This window comes from Lissotriton helveticus, chromosome 1_1 (assembly GCF_964261635.1).
Source record: "Lissotriton helveticus chromosome 1_1, aLisHel1.1, whole genome shotgun sequence".
Lineage (NCBI taxonomy): Eukaryota > Metazoa > Chordata > Amphibia > Caudata > Salamandridae > Lissotriton > Lissotriton helveticus.
In genome coordinates, this window is record NC_136057.1 from 2,135,857,436 (window position 1) to 2,135,878,797 (window position 21,362).

Genomic DNA, 21,362 nt, shown 5'->3' on the forward strand with positions numbered 1-21,362 from the left:
CCCTCCAGCATCCACGAGATCTGCGTGGGGCCCTTCTGCTTGTTTGCTGCTCGACGCGTTGTCTGGTCACTTGCCGGGGTGCTAGTGGCCTCCTAGACGACGAACCTATAATTCTTTGCTGCTGGTCTGGTTGCTCCAGACTGGCCCTTGCTCCCTTCCAAAAGAGGGGCACCCCGGACTCTCCTAGTCCGCACCAGACGCTTTCTCCACTCACCGCGTGGGTTGCCTTTGCCAAGGCCTGTTGACGCCGATTCCGGATCCAACACCGCCGACAGCGAGAGCCTGCGTGGGACAGCTCGTGCCTCCATCCTGGTCGTCGAAGACACCTCCTGGTCCACGTGGCTGCAGAGTCAAGCGTCCACTCTTCACCTGATCGCGACGTCGACATCTGGTTCCTTCCTGGTTCCACTCCAGTCACTGGCTAGTGACTGTGAACATTGTCCCCTCTGCTTTCAGGTCTTCTTCTTCACCAATCCACCCTTGGATTGCACCGGACATCTCCCTCCTGGTCGCCTGGAGCATCTTTTCTTTCAGGCTCCATTGACTTCAACGCGAGAACCCGACACACTTCGGCACCTATGCGCCCGTGGGTGAGGTAACGAGAGCATTTCGGAGCTCAAGGGTAGTTTAACTGTCCTAGTTTCCAGTTCCACAGTCGTTATAGTCCTACCTAGTCAGGATTGTCCGTACTTACCTTTAACTTGAACTGTACTGTCCATAGACGTTGTTACGCATCTCGCGTGTGAGTTCACACTCTGCACACGCGTTCCGTGGGCCTCCTATTACTTACCTAGAGTTAGGGTAGCCTCTGGACAGCTCCATTCTTCCTATCGACTTCCACATTCCACTTACTTAGTATATGGTTTGTCGTGCCCCTAGGGCACCTTTGTAAATTTGTGCAACTTAACGTATTTTTCAGAAGAGATTGTCATGTGCTTAGCCCTCTGACCTCATAAAGAGTTCAGAGGTGTTTGTTATTAATAAATATACTGTTTATTTTCATAACAACCTGTGTGGTGTCCTTTCATCTGGTATTCAAGGGGTTATATTGTGGTAAAACAGCTGGCTTCACATGCCATAAAGGGTTTAGCCTAAGACTGCTTTGTCCATGCTACCATTAGGATAGCTGGTCTATAAGGTTGACTTACAACCAATCACCATAAGGGTTGTTTGGACTGATACAAGGTGATCACTAGAACTAGTGAGCATCATATATCAGGCCAACTTCTCACAGTAACAAAACGAAACATCTAATAAAACATCACAATATCCCAATTAAAGCATGTAGATCGCATAAGAGTATGCAAGACCCTCTCACTCAGCACCAGTGTTCAAGAATAGGTCCGCGCTGGCGTCAGAATCACTATAATGTGGGGAAGCAAGCCCACTCCCTGATGAGTTCTGTGTGCTATGTAGCTTGTGCGTGCTGCAGAATACCTGAGCATCCGTAGGGTTGTCGAATATTCTTGATCTGCCGCCCACGTCCACTTTCAATCTCGCCAGGTACAGCACGCCACACCCGACACCAAGATCTCGCAGCATAGCCATCACCCCCAAGAATTTGCGTCGCGCCTCCTGCACCATTGGAGCGAAGTCAGGTAAGAATGCCAGTTTGGATCCCCGCCATTCAATTGTGCCTAGTTCCCGTGCCATTCGGAGCGCCGTGTCCCGATCTCTAAAATTCAATAGGCACGCTACGATGGGTCTCGGGGGGGGGGGAAGGCCCGGATTAGGCTGAGGGCCCAAGGATCTGTGGGCCCGCTCGATAACAAAGCCTGGTGTGAATTCCTCACTGCCAAACAAATCCGCAAGCAGTTTCTCCACAAAGAGGTCCATTCGGCCGGCCGACGTCGTCTCCGAAACCCCCATTATGGGAATGTTGTTGCGACGTCCCCGCGCTTCCAAAACCTCATTCCTTATAGCCACTTCCTTGAGTAGTCGCTCCGCCCTCTCCAACCGCTTCAGTGATTGTGTTGCCCCATCTTTCAGGTCGGAAACTCGCGCTTCTGCCACGTCCAGGCGTCTATCGGTACCTTGCACCTTTGCGCCCAATGCTGAAATTGTCTGATCTAGGGAGTCAAAGCGGGCGTCTAGCGCCTTAAAACCAGCTTTCATTTCCAGCAACAAGAATGTAACGGAGGCCTCCGGAGTCTCGAGCGGCGCCGCGGCCGTGCCCTTCTCAGCCATGTTTGCACTTTGAGATATCATGCTGTCGCCCCTCGGTTCAAAAGGCAGGGTGCGCTGTTTAGGGTCTCTGTGCCCCATACCGTGAATAAAGGGTGGTGGAACGCGTAAGAAAAGAGAGGGGGCAAGAGCGAGGCAGTGATATGTTGCACCCAGAACACCATGGTAACATTTATCTGTGTGGGTTTCAGGCCCCACAGGGCAGAGGATCAAAACGCAACAAATGCGGAGCCTGGTTACTGATGAAATGTCACAAAAATGCCAAAAGGGAAGGGCCTCACTGCACCCTGGTGGATGGAGGCTGCTGCTGCAGGAGAGCAGGTCACAGGGCAGGTGGGGTGCAATGAAGGAAGTTTCTGGAGTTGGTGGTGGAGCTACACACTGTTGGGGGCCCCCGATGATTCACCCATGAAGGAGTATAATAGTTAAGCAGCGCAGGAGGGGCCGTTGTTCCTCCAAGCCTACGCGAGCCGCGCACACCCTCCAGACGTCCTCGGGATCTCCTGCATGCAAATTAGGCTTCTCTCCGATGTCGGGTGGCCGCCGAGCACGCCGAGAACTCATCCCCACCGCGGCCACCACAGCGCCAGACCAGCCCCGACCCTCATTAGACATGGCCGGAGGGCCCTATCCCCACACAGCCACAGGGTACTACAGCGACGGGGGCAGGGCGGCCAGCCCAGCCACCGCAGCCAACCATGCACAGGAGGGGGAGCAGAGGGAAACGCCACAGCCGCTGGCTCGACTCACTCGTCCCGCAGAGTCGAGGTCCCGCGGAGATTACAGGCTGCTCAGGGCGGAGCTCCAAAGATGCGCCCAGGGACGCCTATCTCCTCAGGGCCGGCCCGGACCTCAGCACGCTCAGCACGGCAGATCACAGCATCTGTAGTGTGACAGCACCCAACCTTTGGGACGCCGCCTCCGCAATCAGGTTCGCCAGTGTGGGGGGGCTAGGTGATGTATTTAGGTAGGGGGGAAACTGTGTTTAAAGCCGGCCGTTCCACGGAGCTTCACTCGCTGGCGGACATTTTGGCCACGCCCCAATTTTACTTACATTTTAATGTGTTTGATCGTGTATTTTTTCTCAGTTTGCCCAGCTTCTTTGTAAACATAACACTCTCTTAGCATGTCTGGATGGACTGGCTGACTCTGGGTGCTCATCTTTCTTCAAAACATAGACAGACATTACTGAATCAAATTTTTTTGAATAAATGCATGTAAACAAAAATGACTCATTGTGTGCTGTTCTACTTAAGCCTGGTCTAAAATATGACATCCTACAAAATCATTACCTACGACCACATGATTATACAGGTATCCTTTCTAGAGTGAAGAGCTTTGGATGTGGTAAGCCCCTTGCTGTGTTTATGGCCCCATAGTTGCATCATCACACAAGCCTAATAGACGTGATTATAGCCATTTCTGCAGAAACCACAACAAATTGAATGAGAGAGAGAGAGAGAACAGGGAAGTTTTTTTCCGCAACAACATTGAGGGATCTTGAACCCACTGATTCTCCACCGGGATGGGGTTCGAGCAGCTTCATGATGTTTGCAGAGCCGGCTTATAATGAAAGATATTACTTGAAAAGGCTTGTTAAAATTCTTTGCATGTGCTAATGCCCATTTAAGTTTCAGCTACTTCCCTTTTTATTTGTAAGCTACCCCCTACCTCATTGAAGAACATTCAGGGCACCACTGATACTAATGGTCACAATTATTCACTCATTGCAAATGATAGTACTTGTATTTTGGTCAGCTTTTATACCTTGGGTCCACTGTTGAGGTGCTACTGCAGGCTGCCAGCCTTCTGGAAAGCCCTCAAGGCCATTTTACGGAATCATTTTCCTTCTAACATGTCAGCACATGTAGACTTGGCCACTGCAGTTAAAACATTCTGACTGCCTTGAAATCCATGATTCAACGTTGCAGTACCTCTCTCCTTCAGGCGTGATACTAAGACGTCCACCTTCGACTGGATGCATCTCGATCAGTGTTTACGGCCAAATAATTATAAGCAACTCCAAGTGGGAAAGAGGCAAGAAGAAGCCAGTGTCTGTAAAACACCTTATTAAATAAATTCAGAGAACTCATCTCAAAATAGGATTTCAAATCTGTTTCCAGAAGGTTACATTGGGATCTTTCAAGATAGCATTGAGCTTCCGAGTATTTTCGTAAGTACATCATTGGTAATGTTAATAGCGCACCCAGGTTAATGTAAACCGATTGTATTTATCTTATTTATTCATAGCTTTTTCTATATCGCCAGCCAGGTTGCCAGGTAGCTAAATAAATGGTGACAGTTTTACAGTTACAACTTTGTATTATGTCAGTCTTGCTATTTGTTGGGCGATTGGTTCGAAGAGCATTATAGGATGAGTTTGCTTATATTTTTATGGTGCATTGGCGATAGCAGTAATGTTTGGTTGAGCTGCATTTACTCAATAGTTTTAACTAATTCAGAGCGAGGGTTTGAATGTATACTTCAATGGTTTGAATATTAGTCTAAATATGGCAGAAGTGGGATTCTATGTCTGGACCGGAGGCTCAGATTATGCTATGTAATTTTCTGCTTTATTAACATTATACATTTCATAGCAGCCAGAAAGACACATTTTTAACTAAAAACTTGTATGAATCATAAGTAAAACACATGACCAAAAACATCAGCTTCCATGACACCGAGGGAGGTCTCTAGCGCAATAGTCACTCCATAGTGTCCATGACGGTACATAGTCCTTTTATACTGTTGGTTCCTCCTCTTTCTTCGCTGCTTTGCAGCCAGTTAAGTCATCTTTTCTTCATCTTATATGGTTTTGTTACAATTACAGTGTTAATTCTTCGAAATTATTCATTAATTCTCCCGTGGGGACACACATTCCGCGTCGGCCCCCTGGGAAGGTTCTTTAGGCGTTGTTTTGCACGTTTGTTCTCGTCCAGATTCCCTCCGGCCACAGGAGCGTTTCGCGCTCCTTGCAATGCTGGTGCCATGATAACTGCGGTGCTCTGAAGGCCCGCTAGAGGAACTCGCTCGTCTCGCTGATCCTGCAACGCGGTTCCTCACAGGAGGGTTGCCTTGAAGCAGAGTGCCCAAGACCCACTCTGGAGTGGAAAGCCGCGTTCACCCCGGAGCTGGATTCCAAGATGGCCACCTTCCTGGCTAAATATATGAAGGATCCGCGCAAAGGCATAGATAGATCCTGGCGTTCATGCCAGGATAAATTTCTCGATGCCACCGGTCCTGTGACCAAGATTTTGGACATGGCGGAGGATTTCAGGATCCCCTATCTCACCCAAGGTGTTGTCAAACTGGGCTTAACATGCCATCATTTTTATAACAAGCACACGATAGACTTTTCCCGGGGGACTGTGGTAACAGCGCATTGCTCTCAAACGAAACTGAGCGATCTCAGCCAGGGTACGGGAAGCTGGGAAGATTGCCACCAATGGCTGCTTTCATGGGGAAACTGAAAGGAAAGAAGGAGGGTGCCCAGCAGATGTCAGATAGTGAACCCTCTAGCCAGACGGAACAAAACGCGCCGGAAATGTCTCAGGTCCTTAACCTGCAGCAGCAGTTCGACAAAATCTTAACAGCGATTGTAGACTCTCGCACCGCTCTTCAGCAAGACATAGCACAGGTGGCCACAGGACTGGGACTCCTGTGGGCAGACCACTCTAAATTGGTGGACAGAGTGAAAATAGTGGAGGGGGCGATTTAGGTAGTAGAACCAGCACAGGCTGCGCTGAAGGCCACGATGACGAATGCTCTGGATCGTATTACTGCACTGGAGAAGCGTGCCGAGGATGCTGAAAGCAGGAACCGGTGGAACAATATACGCATAGTGGGTCTGCCCGAGAAAGCGGAGAGGTCTGATATGGTTCAGTACCTTGAGAACTGGTTGGAAGCGGTAGTGGTCCCGGAAGGTTTGCCTTCCTTTTATACTCTAGAGCAGGCCCACCTAGTGCCGGCCAGACCTCTACAACAGGGGCGACCCCCCAGACCAGTGGTGGCCCACCTGCTGCACTTCCAAGACCGGGATCTACTACTCCAGAAGGCACGCACGTACGACCCCTATCACGTAGGGAACAGCAGGGTCAACCTATTTCCGGACTATACTTTCGAAACCCAACGACGTAGATCATCCTTCCTTGCAATCAAGAGAGAACTGAGGGACGAGGGGCTTTTGTACTCCTTGTTGTTTCCAGCCAGATTACGGATAACTGTGGATGGCAAGACATGTTTCCATGAAACCCCAGATGAAGCATACGCATGGCTGGAATCCTACAGAGCTGGGAAGGATGGTCAAGAACGGGGGGCTCACGCCTCGGAGGGGTTGCCACAACGCAAATCGCAAAGGCTCCGGCGGAAAGGGCGAGGCTTGAGGAGGCCGTCTGTGTCACAGACCGAGGCAGAGCGGCAGGGAGCGCTGGAGGCGGTATCTGTTCTATCAGGGGGATGCGCTCTCCGGTAGGCACAGACTCGGACAAAGACAAGACACAGAGATTTCGGAGACGAGCAGTGTACGGCTGCCGCAGATCACTCCAGCGACGGCGGATGGGATGTTGGATGAATGACCAATTGCAGCTGGGGGGTTGTACAAGTTGTAGCTGGGGCTGTTGAGAGGTATCTGGTACTCTGAGGATGGGGGCTTACGATATTTTTGCTGCTGTTCGCTGAGCGCCCTATTATATGGGGGGGTTTGTAGGGCGGGGTGTGAGCAGAGGAAAAGCGGCGGCCCATTGGCGCTGAGCTCCCCTCGCTGCCCATAAGGCATGCCCCCAGAGATCGCTGGTGGGCTTAGATGTGTGCTATTTGTTGTAATGATTTGGATGGGGACTAGCTGTTTGGTTGTAGGTCCTGTTCTTGGGGGAGGGGCTGTTGAGCTGTTGGGAGGGGCTGTTGAGCTGTTGGGAGGGGAGTGGGGTTCAGGTGTTCACCGGTGTGGTTTCTTGTAATGTGTATTGAGAGGAAGATAACACATATGAGTGATGGGGGCTGTAGCTGATCTACGTTGTATAACCTGGAACGTAAGGGGGCTTCACACAATGACAAGTCGCCATATGGTCCACATATATTTAGTTAGAAGAGGGGTTCACATAGCGCTCCTACAGGAGACTCACCTCACTAAGCTAGAGGGCATAGCCTTGCAAAGGAGGTGGAGAGGTCAGATATTTAACACCACATACTCAGCGTTCGCAAGAGGAGCATTGATATGGATTAGGGCGGGAGTTCCTTTTCAGGTGACGAGGCAGACGATAGATCCAGAAGGCAGGTTTGTGGCAATAGAAGGTAGACTCCGAGGTAGGGACATAGCACTGCGTAGCATTTATGCGCCAAACATTGACCAGCCGCGCTTTTTGGAGCGTCGATCAGGCAAGTTAGCACACTATTTTACAGGCTCGTTGGTACTGGGTGGAGACTTCAACACTATAGCAGATGTAGCGCTAGATAGATCGCACCCACCCTCCGCTGGCAGACTCCCCCGTACACAGATTAACTAAATGCAGGATGGATTGGCAGAACAAATGGGCATTAATAGATGTGTGGCGCATGCACCACCCACTTTACCGAGACTATTCCTACTTCTCGGCGATGTATGATCTACATGTCCGACTAGATGCGATACTATGTTCACCTTCAGTGGTGCCTACTGTAGTGAAAACTGAATATCTCGCCAGGACACGGTCTGATCATAACCCACTGTTGTTTACTATGCATTGGATGACGGCGGTGTCGGCCATCCCCACCTGGCGTCTCCGACCTGAGACACTAGAAGACCCGGTTTTTCAGAGAGAAGTGAGTGAAGGGATAACACACTACTTCATTGAGAATGCTGGTGCGGCCTCCAGAAGGGCGCTGGAATAGGACGCCTTCAAGATAGTAATACGGGGGCTCTGTATAGGTAAATATGTAGGGGTGCGGAAAGTAGTATTACAAGATGTAGACCGGGCCGAGAGCAGACTGAGGAAGGCGGACTGGCGCGGCCAGGGCACCCTGAGGCGCATGGGGAAGTAATTGTGGCGAAAGAAGAGGTGGCAGTGGAGATGGAATGACTGCGTTGCTTTGACCATAAAACCTACCTTACGAAATCGCACGCGGAAGGAGATAAGGCGGAAACGCTTCTGGATTGGCTGGCCAATCCGACAAAAAGGGGCTCACCTATATTGGCCCTAGAAGATGATCAGGGGGATGTGGTTTTCACCCAGAGTGAGATCTTACATCGATTCCTGCAGTATTATGAGACTTTATATGATAGCTCCTTGGTGACGGGGGATCTTGAGATCGACTCCTTTCTTGACGAGGTAACACTCCCGGAACTGGAGGAGGAGCAGGCGAAATGTTTGGGCCACGATATAACGCTAGAAGAAATTAGGAGTGCTATTAAGCACATGGCCCGAAATAAAACACCGGGGTTGGACGGTTTACCGATCGAGTTCTACTCGAAATATATGGACTTACTGGCCCCGAGATTATTAGAGGTCTTCAGAGAGGCGAAGGAGTTAGGTCAACTCCCTGGCTCCATGCGGGAAGCGCTTGTGATCCCGCTATTGAAAACAGGGCGAGCGGGGACAGATACGGCATCTTACCGTCCATTATCTATGTTGACTACTGATTACAAAATATTAAGTAGGGTGTTGGTGACTCGCCTATTGCAACAAATGACCACGTTGATCCATGAGGATCAAGCTGGCTTTATCCCGACTAGGAATACATCCCTTAATGTTCGGAGATTGATACGAATAATGGAAGAAGATCAGCCAGGAGCGCCACACCCACGGTGTTATCGGTGGACATCGAGAAAGCATTTGATAGCCTGGAGTGGTTGTACTTGTACAAGGTGTTGGGTCGATTTGGAGTGGAAACTGACTTTGTGGCTTGGACAAGAGTGCTGTACACATCCGCGGTGGCTAGGGTGGGGGTTGGTTCACTGATATCATCTCAGTACCCGGTAGCTCGTGGGACGAGACAGGGATGTTCGCTGTCCCCCTCGTTGTTCGCCCTAGCCATGGAACCGCTAGCGGCAAGGGCTAGACTGGGAGAGAAATATGACGGCCTGAGGTGCAGGGGTGAACGGCAATATATCTCGCTGTATGCCGATGACCTGCTGATGTTTCTGGAAGACGCAGGGGGAGCACTGGAAGGAGCGGCGAACTTGCTCTCAGAGTTCGGAGATATCTCGGGCCTGCGGGTGAATTGGTCAAAAACATGTTTTTTTTCCGATGAGGCATGGAGGGCCTCCACCCATCATGCCTAGAGAAGTGAGATGGGAACCGGATTGTCTGACATATCTGGGGGTATATGTTTATCATAATGCCACTGATATGCTGGAGGGGAATGTCGGGAGAAGTGTGAGGGCATTGAAGGGTAGTATGCCTTTTGGGCTGCGCTTCCGCTGTCTGTGACAGGCCGCATAACCCTATTAAAGATGGTAGCGCTGCCTAGGCTGTTATATTTTTTTAGGACGCTACCTATATGGATACCGAGCTCGATATTTAAATCGTTGAAATCACTAATAGTGGGATTCTTGTGGCGGGCGGGCAGACGTAGAGTAGCGCAGGCGACCCTGATCAGACCGAAAGTGGAGGGAGGGCTAGCGGTCCCTGATTTTGAATTGTATTACTTGGCGGCCCAGATACAGGTATTAACGCAAGCAGTGGCCAAGGAATTTAGGGGCCCAATGCATTTACGAGGTAGGGGGATTCTCGGCCATGTCATCTCTTTTATAGCCATGCAACAAAAATTGGATCTCAAGGGGCTCTCTCTGGAAGAAAAGACACTAAGATTATGCTGGAATCGCTCCCAACGCAGGGCGGGGGGGGTCTTGCATCCTTATGCGCCTGAAATCCCGTTATGAATGGCTACTGCGCTGCCCCACGGAGGCGATTGGACGCCATTACCGATCTGGGAGCAGGAAGGGATCCAAGTACTTGGAGATCTCTATGAGAATGAGGAATTGTTGTCCTATCAGGCGTTACAAGAGAAATTTGATCTGCCTAGAGGAGGGTTTCTAATACATGCCGCGCTAACATGCGCATTGCAGGCACACTGGAGGGAAGGGCTTGCAGTACCCAAGATGACAACGGCGTGACAATACTTAATGATGGCAGCTGGCACTTACAAGGTGGTCACCTGCCTTTACTCTAGAATACTGAATGAAGGGCTAGCGCCCTTGGACACCCTGAAGGCGAAGTGGGAAGCTGATCTAGAGAATCCCATATCAGAAACAGCCTGGGCACAAATAATGCATTGGGCTATTAAAAGCACGAGAAACGCGAGATTCCAGCTGGTGCAATTTTATATACTTCATAGAGCATATCTGACCCCGGGGAAAATGAGGAAATATTTTAGAATAGAGGAAGCAGCGTGCCCCCGGTGTGCGAGTGAAGGAGCAGAGCTGGAACATATGATGTGGTCATGCCCTAAGTTAGAAGGATATTGGGAAGAAGTGGGAGACAAGCTGAATATGGTTACAGAGCGACAGCTAACTTTTGACATTGCTACATGCACACTGCACTGGTTTCCTCACACATCTAAACAAAAGTGACAAGTAAATTTTTAGACTTGGGGCTAATACTAGCAAAAAGAGAAATAACGAGGCATTGGAAGGAAAAGGAGGGACCTAAGGGGGGAAGATGGAGAGCGGAGTTCTTAAAATGGGCAAGTAGTGAGAGTGTGATTAGATATCAGCAGACGAGACGGCTTGACAATGAAAAGGCACTAGAATCAGCAAAAGCATGGGAATCATTGGTACAGGCGTTAGTGGAGCAGCAGATAGAGGAAAAGGAGACGGAGGGCACTGGGAGAGATGGGGCCCCTAGCGACAACAGGTACACAGAGATGTGGTCAGTCATGGCTGCGTCGCGACACGAGATGGACTGTAATGGTAGCAGTTACGCACACCGGTGAGGAGGGAGGGGGAGGGGGGGTTCGATAAAAGTTGGGGGTAAGTTAATTGGTGATTAGATTGGGCAGCCTATGGGTTGCAGTATGACTACACATAAATCCTCATTTAGATATGTCACGGCATTGCCACTGACTGAATGGCAAGATGTAACAAGGGAGGGGGACGATGAAGGATTGTTTCATGCTACTGATGTGTGCTACTGTTAAATGTATGATGAATATATAAAACCAATAAAATGTTTACACAAAAACCCTAAAAACATGCCATAATTTTTATGAGCAACGCAAACTGTGCCCTGTCAATTGAGCGTTGCCGCTCGTTGATTAAAATGGGGGTCGGCAATTTCGGCCCCCTGTAACAAAATCGGATAAAACCAGCCCTTGCAAACTGCTTGGCTGCACTCCCCCTCTCCCCAGGGGGACCGGCTGAGCAGTTTGCCAGGGCCAGTTTCTGTTCCCAGTGGCCTCCTCGGAGGCGGGCGGGGTTGCGCAGGGAGGACTTTTTGGGGACCCTTTTGTGAAAGTATTAGGAAAACTTGAGGCAACCTTTACCTCTTTGACTAAGGCCCAATCCAATATCAAGAAGATCTTCGACCCACGGGATTTCCAAGGGGACTGCTGAGGCAGTGGTTGCTCGCTTGGTCAGCCGTGGCATCCAGCGGAACCCTCCCAGGGGACAAGGCTCCCGTCACAGACAGTACAATTCGAGCGTGAATTATAACCACTTCTACCGCAGAAGAGGTTAACATTTCAAGGGCAGAGGAGGCTTCACGAACAACGCTGGAGGCGGCAATTCCAACGGTGAGTCTTTTACCAGCGTCCCAGGTCCGCCTTGGGGGTCGGTTGGCGGCTTTTCGGGACGCCTGGGCCGCTACCCCATCAGATGCATGGGTCTTACAAACCGTACAAGGTTTCCATATCAAATTCTACGATCATCCTCGGCAAGAGAGTTACCCTCGCCCCATTTGCTTCACGGCTCACGATGCACAGCTTATCGACGAGGAAGTTTCAACGCTCCTCCGCAAAGGGACCATCTGCCGATCAGCTCTGCATCCCGACGGGTTCCTATGCAACATATTCTTAGTTGACAAATCCGATGTAGGACATTACCCAGTTATCAACCTTGGGGAGTTCAACGGATGGTTGGTATACCGCCATTTCAAGATGGAGGGGATTTATCTCCTCCGGGACATTCTGCTTCCGCCCGACTGGATGGTGCAGCTGGGTTTAAAGGATGGTTATCAGGTATTCCCAATTCACCCCCTCATCAGCGGTTCTTACAGTTTCGCTGTAGAGACCGGATTTACGAATTCACCGCCCTTCCGTTTGGTCTTTCCTCAGCACCATGGTGTTTCACAAGATGTTTCATCTAGCAGTTGAATTCCTCAGGGCCCAGGCCATCCACATGATTGTGTACCTGGACGTTATTCTTCTCATGGCGCAGTGCCCCAGAACCCATATCCAAGCATCTCCAACAAACTGTGTCCCTTCTGCAAGGCTGGGGTTCATCGTCAACGACGGAAAGTCAGTCTTCAGTCCTTTTCAGAAGCTGCATTTCCTCAGGTTTGCGGTGGACTCTGTCCACTCTTCCTTGAGTCTACGTCTCAGAAGATGGCCAAGATCCGTCAGACCATTTCCAAGACTTGCACTTCGCTCAGGCAAATTGCCCGGCTGGTAGGCCTTCTCTCCTCTTCCATCCAGGTTATTTTCCCAGGACTCTGCATTACCGGGCCCTCCATGACCTCAAGGCATACCACCTGCGGATAGGCTTGTCACACGCTCAGTCAGTACCACTCTCTATGGAGGCGAGAGAAGAGATCACATGGTGGTTGACTTGCATGGGGGCATGGAAAGGCCGAGCAATCTTTTGCTCTGTACCAGATCTGATCATTGAGTTTGACGCCAGCAGGTCAGGCTAAGGGTCCCGTTGTGTGGATTTCTCCACCGGAGGAGGCTGGTCAGTAGATGAGCAGAGCCTTAATATAAACTGTCTAGGACTCCTGGCGGGGTCGTTCGCTGTCCGTTGTTGGACCAAGAACAAGGTGCGGTCGTGTGTCCTTCTCAAAATGGGCAACATTTCCGTAGTCCATTATGTCAATTACTTGGGGGGGGGGGGGGGGGGGCAAAAGACTTTTGGGATTTCTGCTTAGCCCATCATATCTTGGTGACGGCTGAGTACTTTCCAGGCCAACACAATCAGGTGGCGCACTTGCACTCGAGACACATTCACAATTTCAGTCTGTGGCAACTGAAACCCTCAGGTCTTCCAATGGTTGATGGACCTGTGGGGGCCGTTCTCGGTGGACCTCTTCGCATCGCGTCTCGACCATCAAGTCCTGCGGTTTTTCAGTTGGAGACCTGATCTAATGGCCACGGATTGTCCTGATCTTCAGGATTGTGGACGGGAGAGTGGTTAAGCGCTTCCTCCATTCTCAATGTTTACTAGGGCGGCGGCCCAGATTCGCCTTCAAGAGGCAGAAATGTTAATAGTGACTCCGTGTTGGAGATCGCAAGTTTGGTTTCCAGTTCTTGTGGAACTTTCTTGGGATTCTTCAATCCTACTCCCTCTGTTTCCTCACCTTCTTCTGAATCTGGACAGAATGCCGCACCATCTGGTAACCCAGGGCTTCCTTCGGCTCATGGCATGGCGGCTTTCAGGCAGCGGTGGTTACTCCTGGGCCGTTCGCAACCAGTTGAACTTCTCTTGTCAAAAGCATGGGCAGACAGCCCCATTAAACTTTATCGGTCTGCCTGGACAATATGGGTTTGTGGGTGTCATCAAAGGGGTTTGGATCCTGTGGTTAAAGGCGTTGTTCCAGTTCCGAACCTTCTGGCAGATTTGGTATCGGAAGGCGTTCAATCAATGCAATAAGGTCAGCAGTCTCTGCGGGTCACAACCCGATAGATGGGGATCCAGTGAGTGAACATCCCTTTGTCTGCAGGCTTCTGCGAGGTATCCGCCTTTCCTTGCCCCCGGAACCACGCTACTCCGCTATCTGGGACGTCAATTTGGTCCTGAACCTTTTTCTATCTTGGCAACCGAATAAATATCTTTCAATGAAAGAAATCTCGGCCAAACTTGCAATGCCTTAAGGCTTAGTCTCCTGTAGGAGAGTTTCGGAGGTCAAGGGCGCTGGACATTTCAGCGAGTGTCTTTTCCCCGGATGGGGTGGTGTTCACGGTCGGACGTCGCACTAAGTCACTTTCCTGGACGGTCTCGTACCTGGCTTTTCCCGGATGTCCCAAAATTGTGTGTCGTGGGCTGCCTCAAGGCATATGAGGAAATAACTCAGGAGATTCGCCCTCCGGGCGAGCGTCAATTGCTTATTGCCCTAAGGAAACCACACCAGGCTCTCTTCCCCCACTATAGCCAGGTGGGTGCGTTGGGTCATGCAAGATGCAGGCATTGACACAAAACAGTTTGGGCCCACTCAACCACAGGGGCGATGGCTTCAAAAGCTTTTTCTTGGGGGGGCCAGTCTGGGGGATTTGAGGCGGGCAGTGTACTGGTCCTTGGTCTAGACCTTTAAAAGATTTTACTTCAAGCGTGTAATGGAGGTTGCTCAGTTAGTGGTGAGTAAGCGTTAAACTAGCATAATCTGAGCCTCCTGTCCTGACGTAGCATGAAAATTTGCCTAGCACTGTAAAGGTAAGTTTCAATTCTATTAAGGACATGGAGGCAAAGATTACCCTGCCCGAAGCACTTTTCTTGTGCGAAACCGCCCGTACGATGGCAACTAACCGATTCATGGTCTATATGGTTGCAATTTCTGTTGGAAAATGTAATTGAAGGTTTGGTTTCTGTACGCAATGTTAAAATCTTGGTATCCTTCGGGTTTTTCAATTGAGACCTTACGCTGTCTCTGTTCTTTCAGGTAACGAGGACTCAAAACAGGACCAGTGATTGTGTGATTAGTGTAACTTGCGCAAAGAAAGAAGAGGAACCAATAGTGTAAAAGGAGTATGTAATGTTCATGTACACTATGGAGGGACTAATGTGTTGGATACCTACCTCGGTGTCATGGGAGTTGACGTTTTTTGGTCATGTTTTTTACTTATGATTCATGCAAATTTGTATTAAAAAATGTCTTACTGTACTAAGGATGATGTTTATAGAAAAAGGAGTTCTGAGAGAAATGTATCTACTGTACAAATACTATTAGATAATTGTAACCTTGAAATTAACCTATGCCAACTGTCTTGCTGTAACGTGTACTAAAACAAATAAAAATGTTTAAAAAAAAAAAAAACTTTCTGGCACCTATGAAAATTATAATGTTAATAAAGTGGAGAAAGACATAGCATACTCCTCGCCTCCGTGTCCTTAATAGAATTGAAACTTACCTTTACAGTGCTAGGCAAATTTTCATTAATGCTCTTTTGAATCATTGCCATGTTTTCTCTAGTTCTCAGTATAGTGTGAGTACTTCACAATTTCTATTTTATTATCTATGCTAATGAGTTTTTGTCCTGTAGGAAAAAATGGAGAACGGAAAATACCAAGATGCACAAGAATTTGCTGCTGACATGCGATTAATGTTCATGAATTGCTACAGATACAATTCAGCGGACCAGAACATAGTGTTTATGGCACGAAAGCTACAGGTGAGTTAATTCAGTTGTTTGTAAATTGTAGTTATAGAAATATTACATTTTGAACAGGTGGTCTTTTGAATAGTGCATGTTTGTAGATATTGCACAATATAACCGTCCAACAGTAATGTTTCCAGTGTATGTACTTCAACCAACATTTACGGAGATATACTAAGTAACCCACTCAGCATAATGTTGAAACAGGCCCTACTCCATGGTGTCCCAGACTCCGCAACTGCTTCCACTCAAAGGCACAGTACATGTATTTATTTATTTAAGAGGTTTATTTAGCGCTGGCCAGACCCGGAGGTATCGGAGCGCTTTACAACATTTAAAGTGAAGAAATCGAACACATAGTATGGCAGTCGTAGACACAGTAAAACATTAGTACACAATGAGTAGCGACGAGTCCAGTTGAAGGAGGGGGGGCAGAGAAGCACTTCGAGAGGTAGGTGGTGTGAAAGCCTTCATTATCCACGTTGCTAAAAGCTGCAGTATGCGCGATTCTCCGTTAAGGTTAATGTAACCATTCGGGAGAGTACTATTGAGGAAGAGGTCTTTGAGCTGACTTTTGAATTTTAAGAAGGAGGGGATGGTCCTGATATGGACTGGAATGGAGTTCCAGATTTTGGGAGCGTTTCCAGAGAAGGGGCGTGATAGTGTTTTTTGCTCGCGAGGTTTCGGCGGAATGAGAAGTAGAGTGTTAGTACTCCTGAGGGTTCTTGCCTGGCCGGCCTTATTGAGTTTGGCGGCCAGGTAGGCAGGTTTCCCAGTGTGCAGAGCTTTGTGTAAGAGACAGGCAGATCTGAAGTTGGCACTCATTTCGATTGGGAGCCATTTTAGCTCTCTGAGAGCAGGGGAGATGTGTTCATATTTCTTTACTCTGGTGACCATCCTGGCTGCTGCATTAAAAGTTGATCTGAGGGGAGCAAGGTGGGCTTTTGGTGTGCCTATGAGGGTTGCCTTCCCGTAGTCCAACCTGGACAATACCAGGGATTGAGTTTCCTGTTTGAGGTCGTTGGAAGGGATGAAGGGTTTTATTTGGTAGAGAAGTTTTAGGTTGAGGAAGGTGCTCTTTGCAGTGTTCTTGATGTGTTTGATCATGTCTAAGTTTTGGCCCAGAGTGATTCCCAGTTCAAGTTTCAAGTTTATTTTATTTTATTTGGTTCTCCACTGAGGAACACAAATATTTAGTACACCATATTCAATTTTAACCCACTTTGTTAAAAAGTTTTCGTTCTAATACAAAGTTAAAAATGGTTTTAAAAAGTTATAACATACAAATTCATTTGGCGGAGTTTTACATAGAATAATCATTGTGTGTGCTGAGTTGATTCTACATTTAGCGTAGACTGGTTGTAGAAACCTTTTTCTTGCCTTAACAACTGTTGCATTTGGGCAGGTGAACAATAGATGCTCCAAGTCCTGCTCTCTACCGTTACACAGATTACAAATAGTGCTTTCTTTTAAGTGCCACCTATATGTAACGGCTTTTACAGAAAGTATTCCTAATCTGAGCAGCACAATCGATCTCCTAGCCCCATGGTTAAGATTACATTTAATATACTGTTGAGGTTTCTTGAAAACAATAGATTCTGCAACATTTTTATAAAGAGGCAATTTAAAACAATGCTGAACGTCAAGGTCAAAGCTAAGTCTTGGGGTAAAATGTTTTAAGAAGAGTTTCAGGTGGACAGGTGTCCAGGATAGTAGCAGATTAGTATTAGTCTCTGAAAGTTTGAAAGCAGTTAAGACATTTCTTGAAAATACATGCTTCGATGATTCCCGTTCAAATGTTTCTATTTTAAGCAAGGATCGGAGCGTTCTTTCATCCGCGTGTAGGAGATTGAATGCCCACCTGATGATATTAGCAATTCCTCTGGCATAGGCACTAGTTAATGAATACTCTAGGCGGAGGGCTTGTACTGGTACCGCCTGGGACAGCTTCGTGATTTTCCATAGGATCTCACCTTCGTTTAGATCTAAAAAGCTCCATTGGCTTATTGGTATATATTCCAGAGCGTATGACAGTACTGGTGGGATCTTTACGCTGTATACCTTAAGCATGGAGAAGAAGTGTCTTTGTCCAGAAGCGGCGTACAATCTTGAAAGTGCTCCCACGTGCATATCCGATTTCCGGGTCAAATTCAGAGTGTGGGGCCTATTCTGTAAAGACTTAGTGAAGATTCGACCTAGATAAGTGTATTCATTTACGACTTCCACCCTTTTTTCCCCTAGGGACCAATGGAATTTGATGCTCTTTTTCCTTCCTGAGAACGGGACTATTTTTGTTTTCGCGATGTTCGGGATTAGATAATTTTCCTCCGAGTATTTGTGAAGTGCCTGGAGGCTCCTTTGCAGTCCAAATGGGGTTAGATCTAGTAAAATTATATCGTCTGCATATAACATCGTATGTATTTTGTGGAGGGCAATTTTTGGTGGAAAGTTACATATCTGCTGAAAACGTTGAGGCAAATCACTAAGATACAGGGAAAACAGTAGGGGAACAAGAAGGCATCCTTGCCTTAGGTCATTTGGAGTCTGGATAGAACTAGTGAGACCCTTTTCCCTTCCCATTTGAACCTGGCACCAGGTTTTTGTACGCAATGATATGAGTATGTGTAATAGTTTGTCCGGGATGCCCATTTTGCCAAGTTTTCTCCATAGTGTTCCTCTATCCACTCTATCAAATGCGGTGGGAAAGTCAATAAAAGCAGCATATACGACCTGAGATTTAGCTGTCACGTATTTATCTAGGATGGTTTGTAACACCGCAATGTTGTCCGTGACCGAATGCTTTGGTCTAAATCCAGCCTGATATAGAGGAATTTGTCCAGATGAAAAGGCCCAATCTTTAAGATGATCTAAAACTGTTGCAGTAAAGATTTTTCCTGTTGCATCCAAGAGGGCTATTTGCCTATAGTTACCAGGGTGTAGCCTTGTACCCTTTTTATGTATTGGTATTACTATACTCCCCTTCCATGATTTGGGAATTTCTCCAGTACTGAAGATATAGTTAAAAAGGGGAGATAACATCTTGCTCCCTTCTTTGGGGTTGCACTGGAGGACCTTGATCGGTATTTGATCTGGGCCTGAGGCTCCTGTTGTTCTTGCCTTTCTTATGTGTAACTCAATTGAGAAAGAGCTAGATACTCCACCATTTAGAGGTTTTATTTCTGCATTCATAGTAAGATTATTGATCATTTCTGAATTGGTGTTTAGTTTGTATAAGTTGGCAAGGTAAAGATCCCATTCCTTTGGAGGGACCGGGATAGCTTGTAGGGCTTTTTTCGTGCCCGTTTCTTTGGCGATTATGCTCCAATAGGCTCGTTGGTTATTTTGCTTCGCTGCTATCTGCAGGTCTACCCAATTTTGATCTTGTATTATTCTCTTGTTTTTTTCCTCTTCTCTCCTTCGTTGATTTTTTATTTTGTTAATTTCTAGCTGTTTAGATGGAGAATATTCTAAGAACTGTTCTCTTATCAGTTTATTCAGAAGTTTTGTATTGGTCGCTAACTTTGGCCTTTTGTTTTGATTCTTTGTTATTGATTGCATCAATTTTTCCTGCAATTTTTGTGTTAGCTTTTAGATGACCATTTCAAAATTTGTTATCTGATTTGCAGAATGGTTTACTTGCAGAAGTTGCGTTGAATCAATTATGTTGATTATCTTGTTTAATGTAGCCGAATTCCAATGAATACGTCTTTGGCTTAGGTTTGCCAGAACTGTGCTATGGTTGTACATAATTCGACTTGACAAGGAAGATTGTATTCTCCACTCTGTTTTTGCTTGTAGAGTGGCATGATCGCTACCATGAACAAAATTAATTTTGAGTTGTACAACTGATCCATATAGGTCATAGCTACAGATCATATAGTCCAATAGTGAGGGATTACTATTACCCGGTCTTGTATTTGAGGCGGGAATGTCGCCTTCTACGTTGCCATTCAGTATTACTCCATTTAACACAGGGAGTGATGCTATTAGGATTTTTCCTCTTTTATCCGCCTTGTTTTCTTTAGGCAGTAGTGGAGTGGAGATACCCAAGGCCTCTTCTTTGTGCCAATCTGCCCATTTTTGTAATGACTCGTTAGATATTTTCCCATTTAAGTCCCCCATGATAAAGAACGCTGGATAACCTTGGTTTTCTATTGTTTGTTCAATATCTTTTAAGATTTCTAAAGCGAGTGTGTCCATTTTTGCTCCAGGGGGGATATAGATGTTATAGATTAGTAGATCTTTTAAAGTTTCTAGAGGATTTGTCCCGAACTTGATATTGATACATTGGTGGTTATTTGAATTAGTTGGTATTATTTCTTGGGCCCATTTGTAATCTTCATTTAATAAAATCACTATCCCTCCTTTTGCATGTCCCCGTTCAACCTGCTCTGCAATGGTATCATATACGAAATATTTCTCTTGGTTGAAGTTTTGTGTAGACCATGTTTCTTGGAGGGCCACTATAGCTGGGCAGTTTTTTGCTATTTCAGCCATTTTTTCTTTAGTTTTTCCCGCTATATTCCAAGAGGTGATCGTCAAGCCTGTGCTAAACGGGAAATGTATTGTTCTTGGTTTGTTTATTATGGTTCAGGGTCTCCGAGATCCAGGTCCATGAGTATTCCCCCTTTATTGTTTCCTCGCTGGGGGTATTTTTACTCCAGACTTCTCTCTTACCATTCTTTATGGAGACAAATATATTTTCTGCAATATGGTCTGGGGGCTTGGTCATGGTGTTAGAGATTTGCTTTGATCGCTGCGTTTTAAGAGATTCTTCAGTTGTGGGTTTTTGTGAACTTCGTGCTGTAATACTGGGGTCAGATCGTAACCATATTTATGGAGGGTCTCGCTCTCCTTCAGTATAATTCCTGGTATTACTGGAGACCAAAATTCTACAATTGCTGTCGTTGTTTTTTATTCTTCCGGGAACGTAACTAATTTTATTTCGTTTCGTGCTAGCGATTGTAACAGTTGGATCTTTTGAAGCAGACTAATAATTCGAACACGATTGAGTGGAGCTTCGTCTACCGGAAATAATTCTGTAATTTCCAGAAATTTAGACCTGATTATCTCTGCCTGTGAATGCTTTTTCTGGGTAGAGACAGTTCTTTTTGGGATCTCTCTTAGTGCCGGGCTTGAAGGACCGTGTCCTCCTAGAGAGACATTTTTTGCCTTTGGATTTAGTTTGCTCAGTAGGTTAACATTAACAGTTTGGGTAGATATTGGTGATTTCTGCTCCTTTATTTTCGAGATCTGGGAGGGTACTGCTCTTTCCTCTTTATCTGATAATCCAGTTGGTAAAAGGGGATCATTCTGATATCTTATTTTACGTGCTTTCTTTTTCACTATTCTTCTTTGCGTGTTTATCCCTTTCAGCTTGGTCCTCTTTTGTTTTCTTTTGCCTATATTACTTTCTTGGCCCTGTGTATCATCGCTGGGCAGCTCAATCTCAGCAGTTGTTTTGCAGTGAGGTATTTCAGGGCTATTCACAGTGAATTTAAGTTTGCTTTTGTGAAAATTGGATAGTACGCTTTAGGCTGATAATGTGACATTGATATGGTTTCCTCCTTAAAGAGGCTTCTGAGGGAATAAATCTGGTTATTATCCTGATTAACCTGAGGTTTCATAAAAGGTTTCCTTCCGGTTTGAGTTGCAATTTCTTTTTTTAAAGGGTCAGCTGAGTC

The 21,362-nt window shown here is 47.1% G+C and overlaps 1 protein-coding gene across 7 annotated transcripts in view; it reads left to right on the forward strand.

The window, feature by feature from the left end:
* Positions 1-21,362, forward strand: part of BRDT (bromodomain testis associated) — a 2,808,714-nt gene that overhangs the window by 1,063,357 nt on the left and 1,723,995 nt on the right. For all 7 annotated transcript variants that reach the window (XM_078646309.1, XM_078646320.1, XM_078646312.1 and 4 more), the window contains one exon: positions 15,565-15,693. In XM_078646309.1, the coding sequence (XP_078502435.1) occupies positions 15,565-15,693 (129 nt within the window). The remainder of the gene's footprint in view (positions 1-15,564; positions 15,694-21,362) is intronic.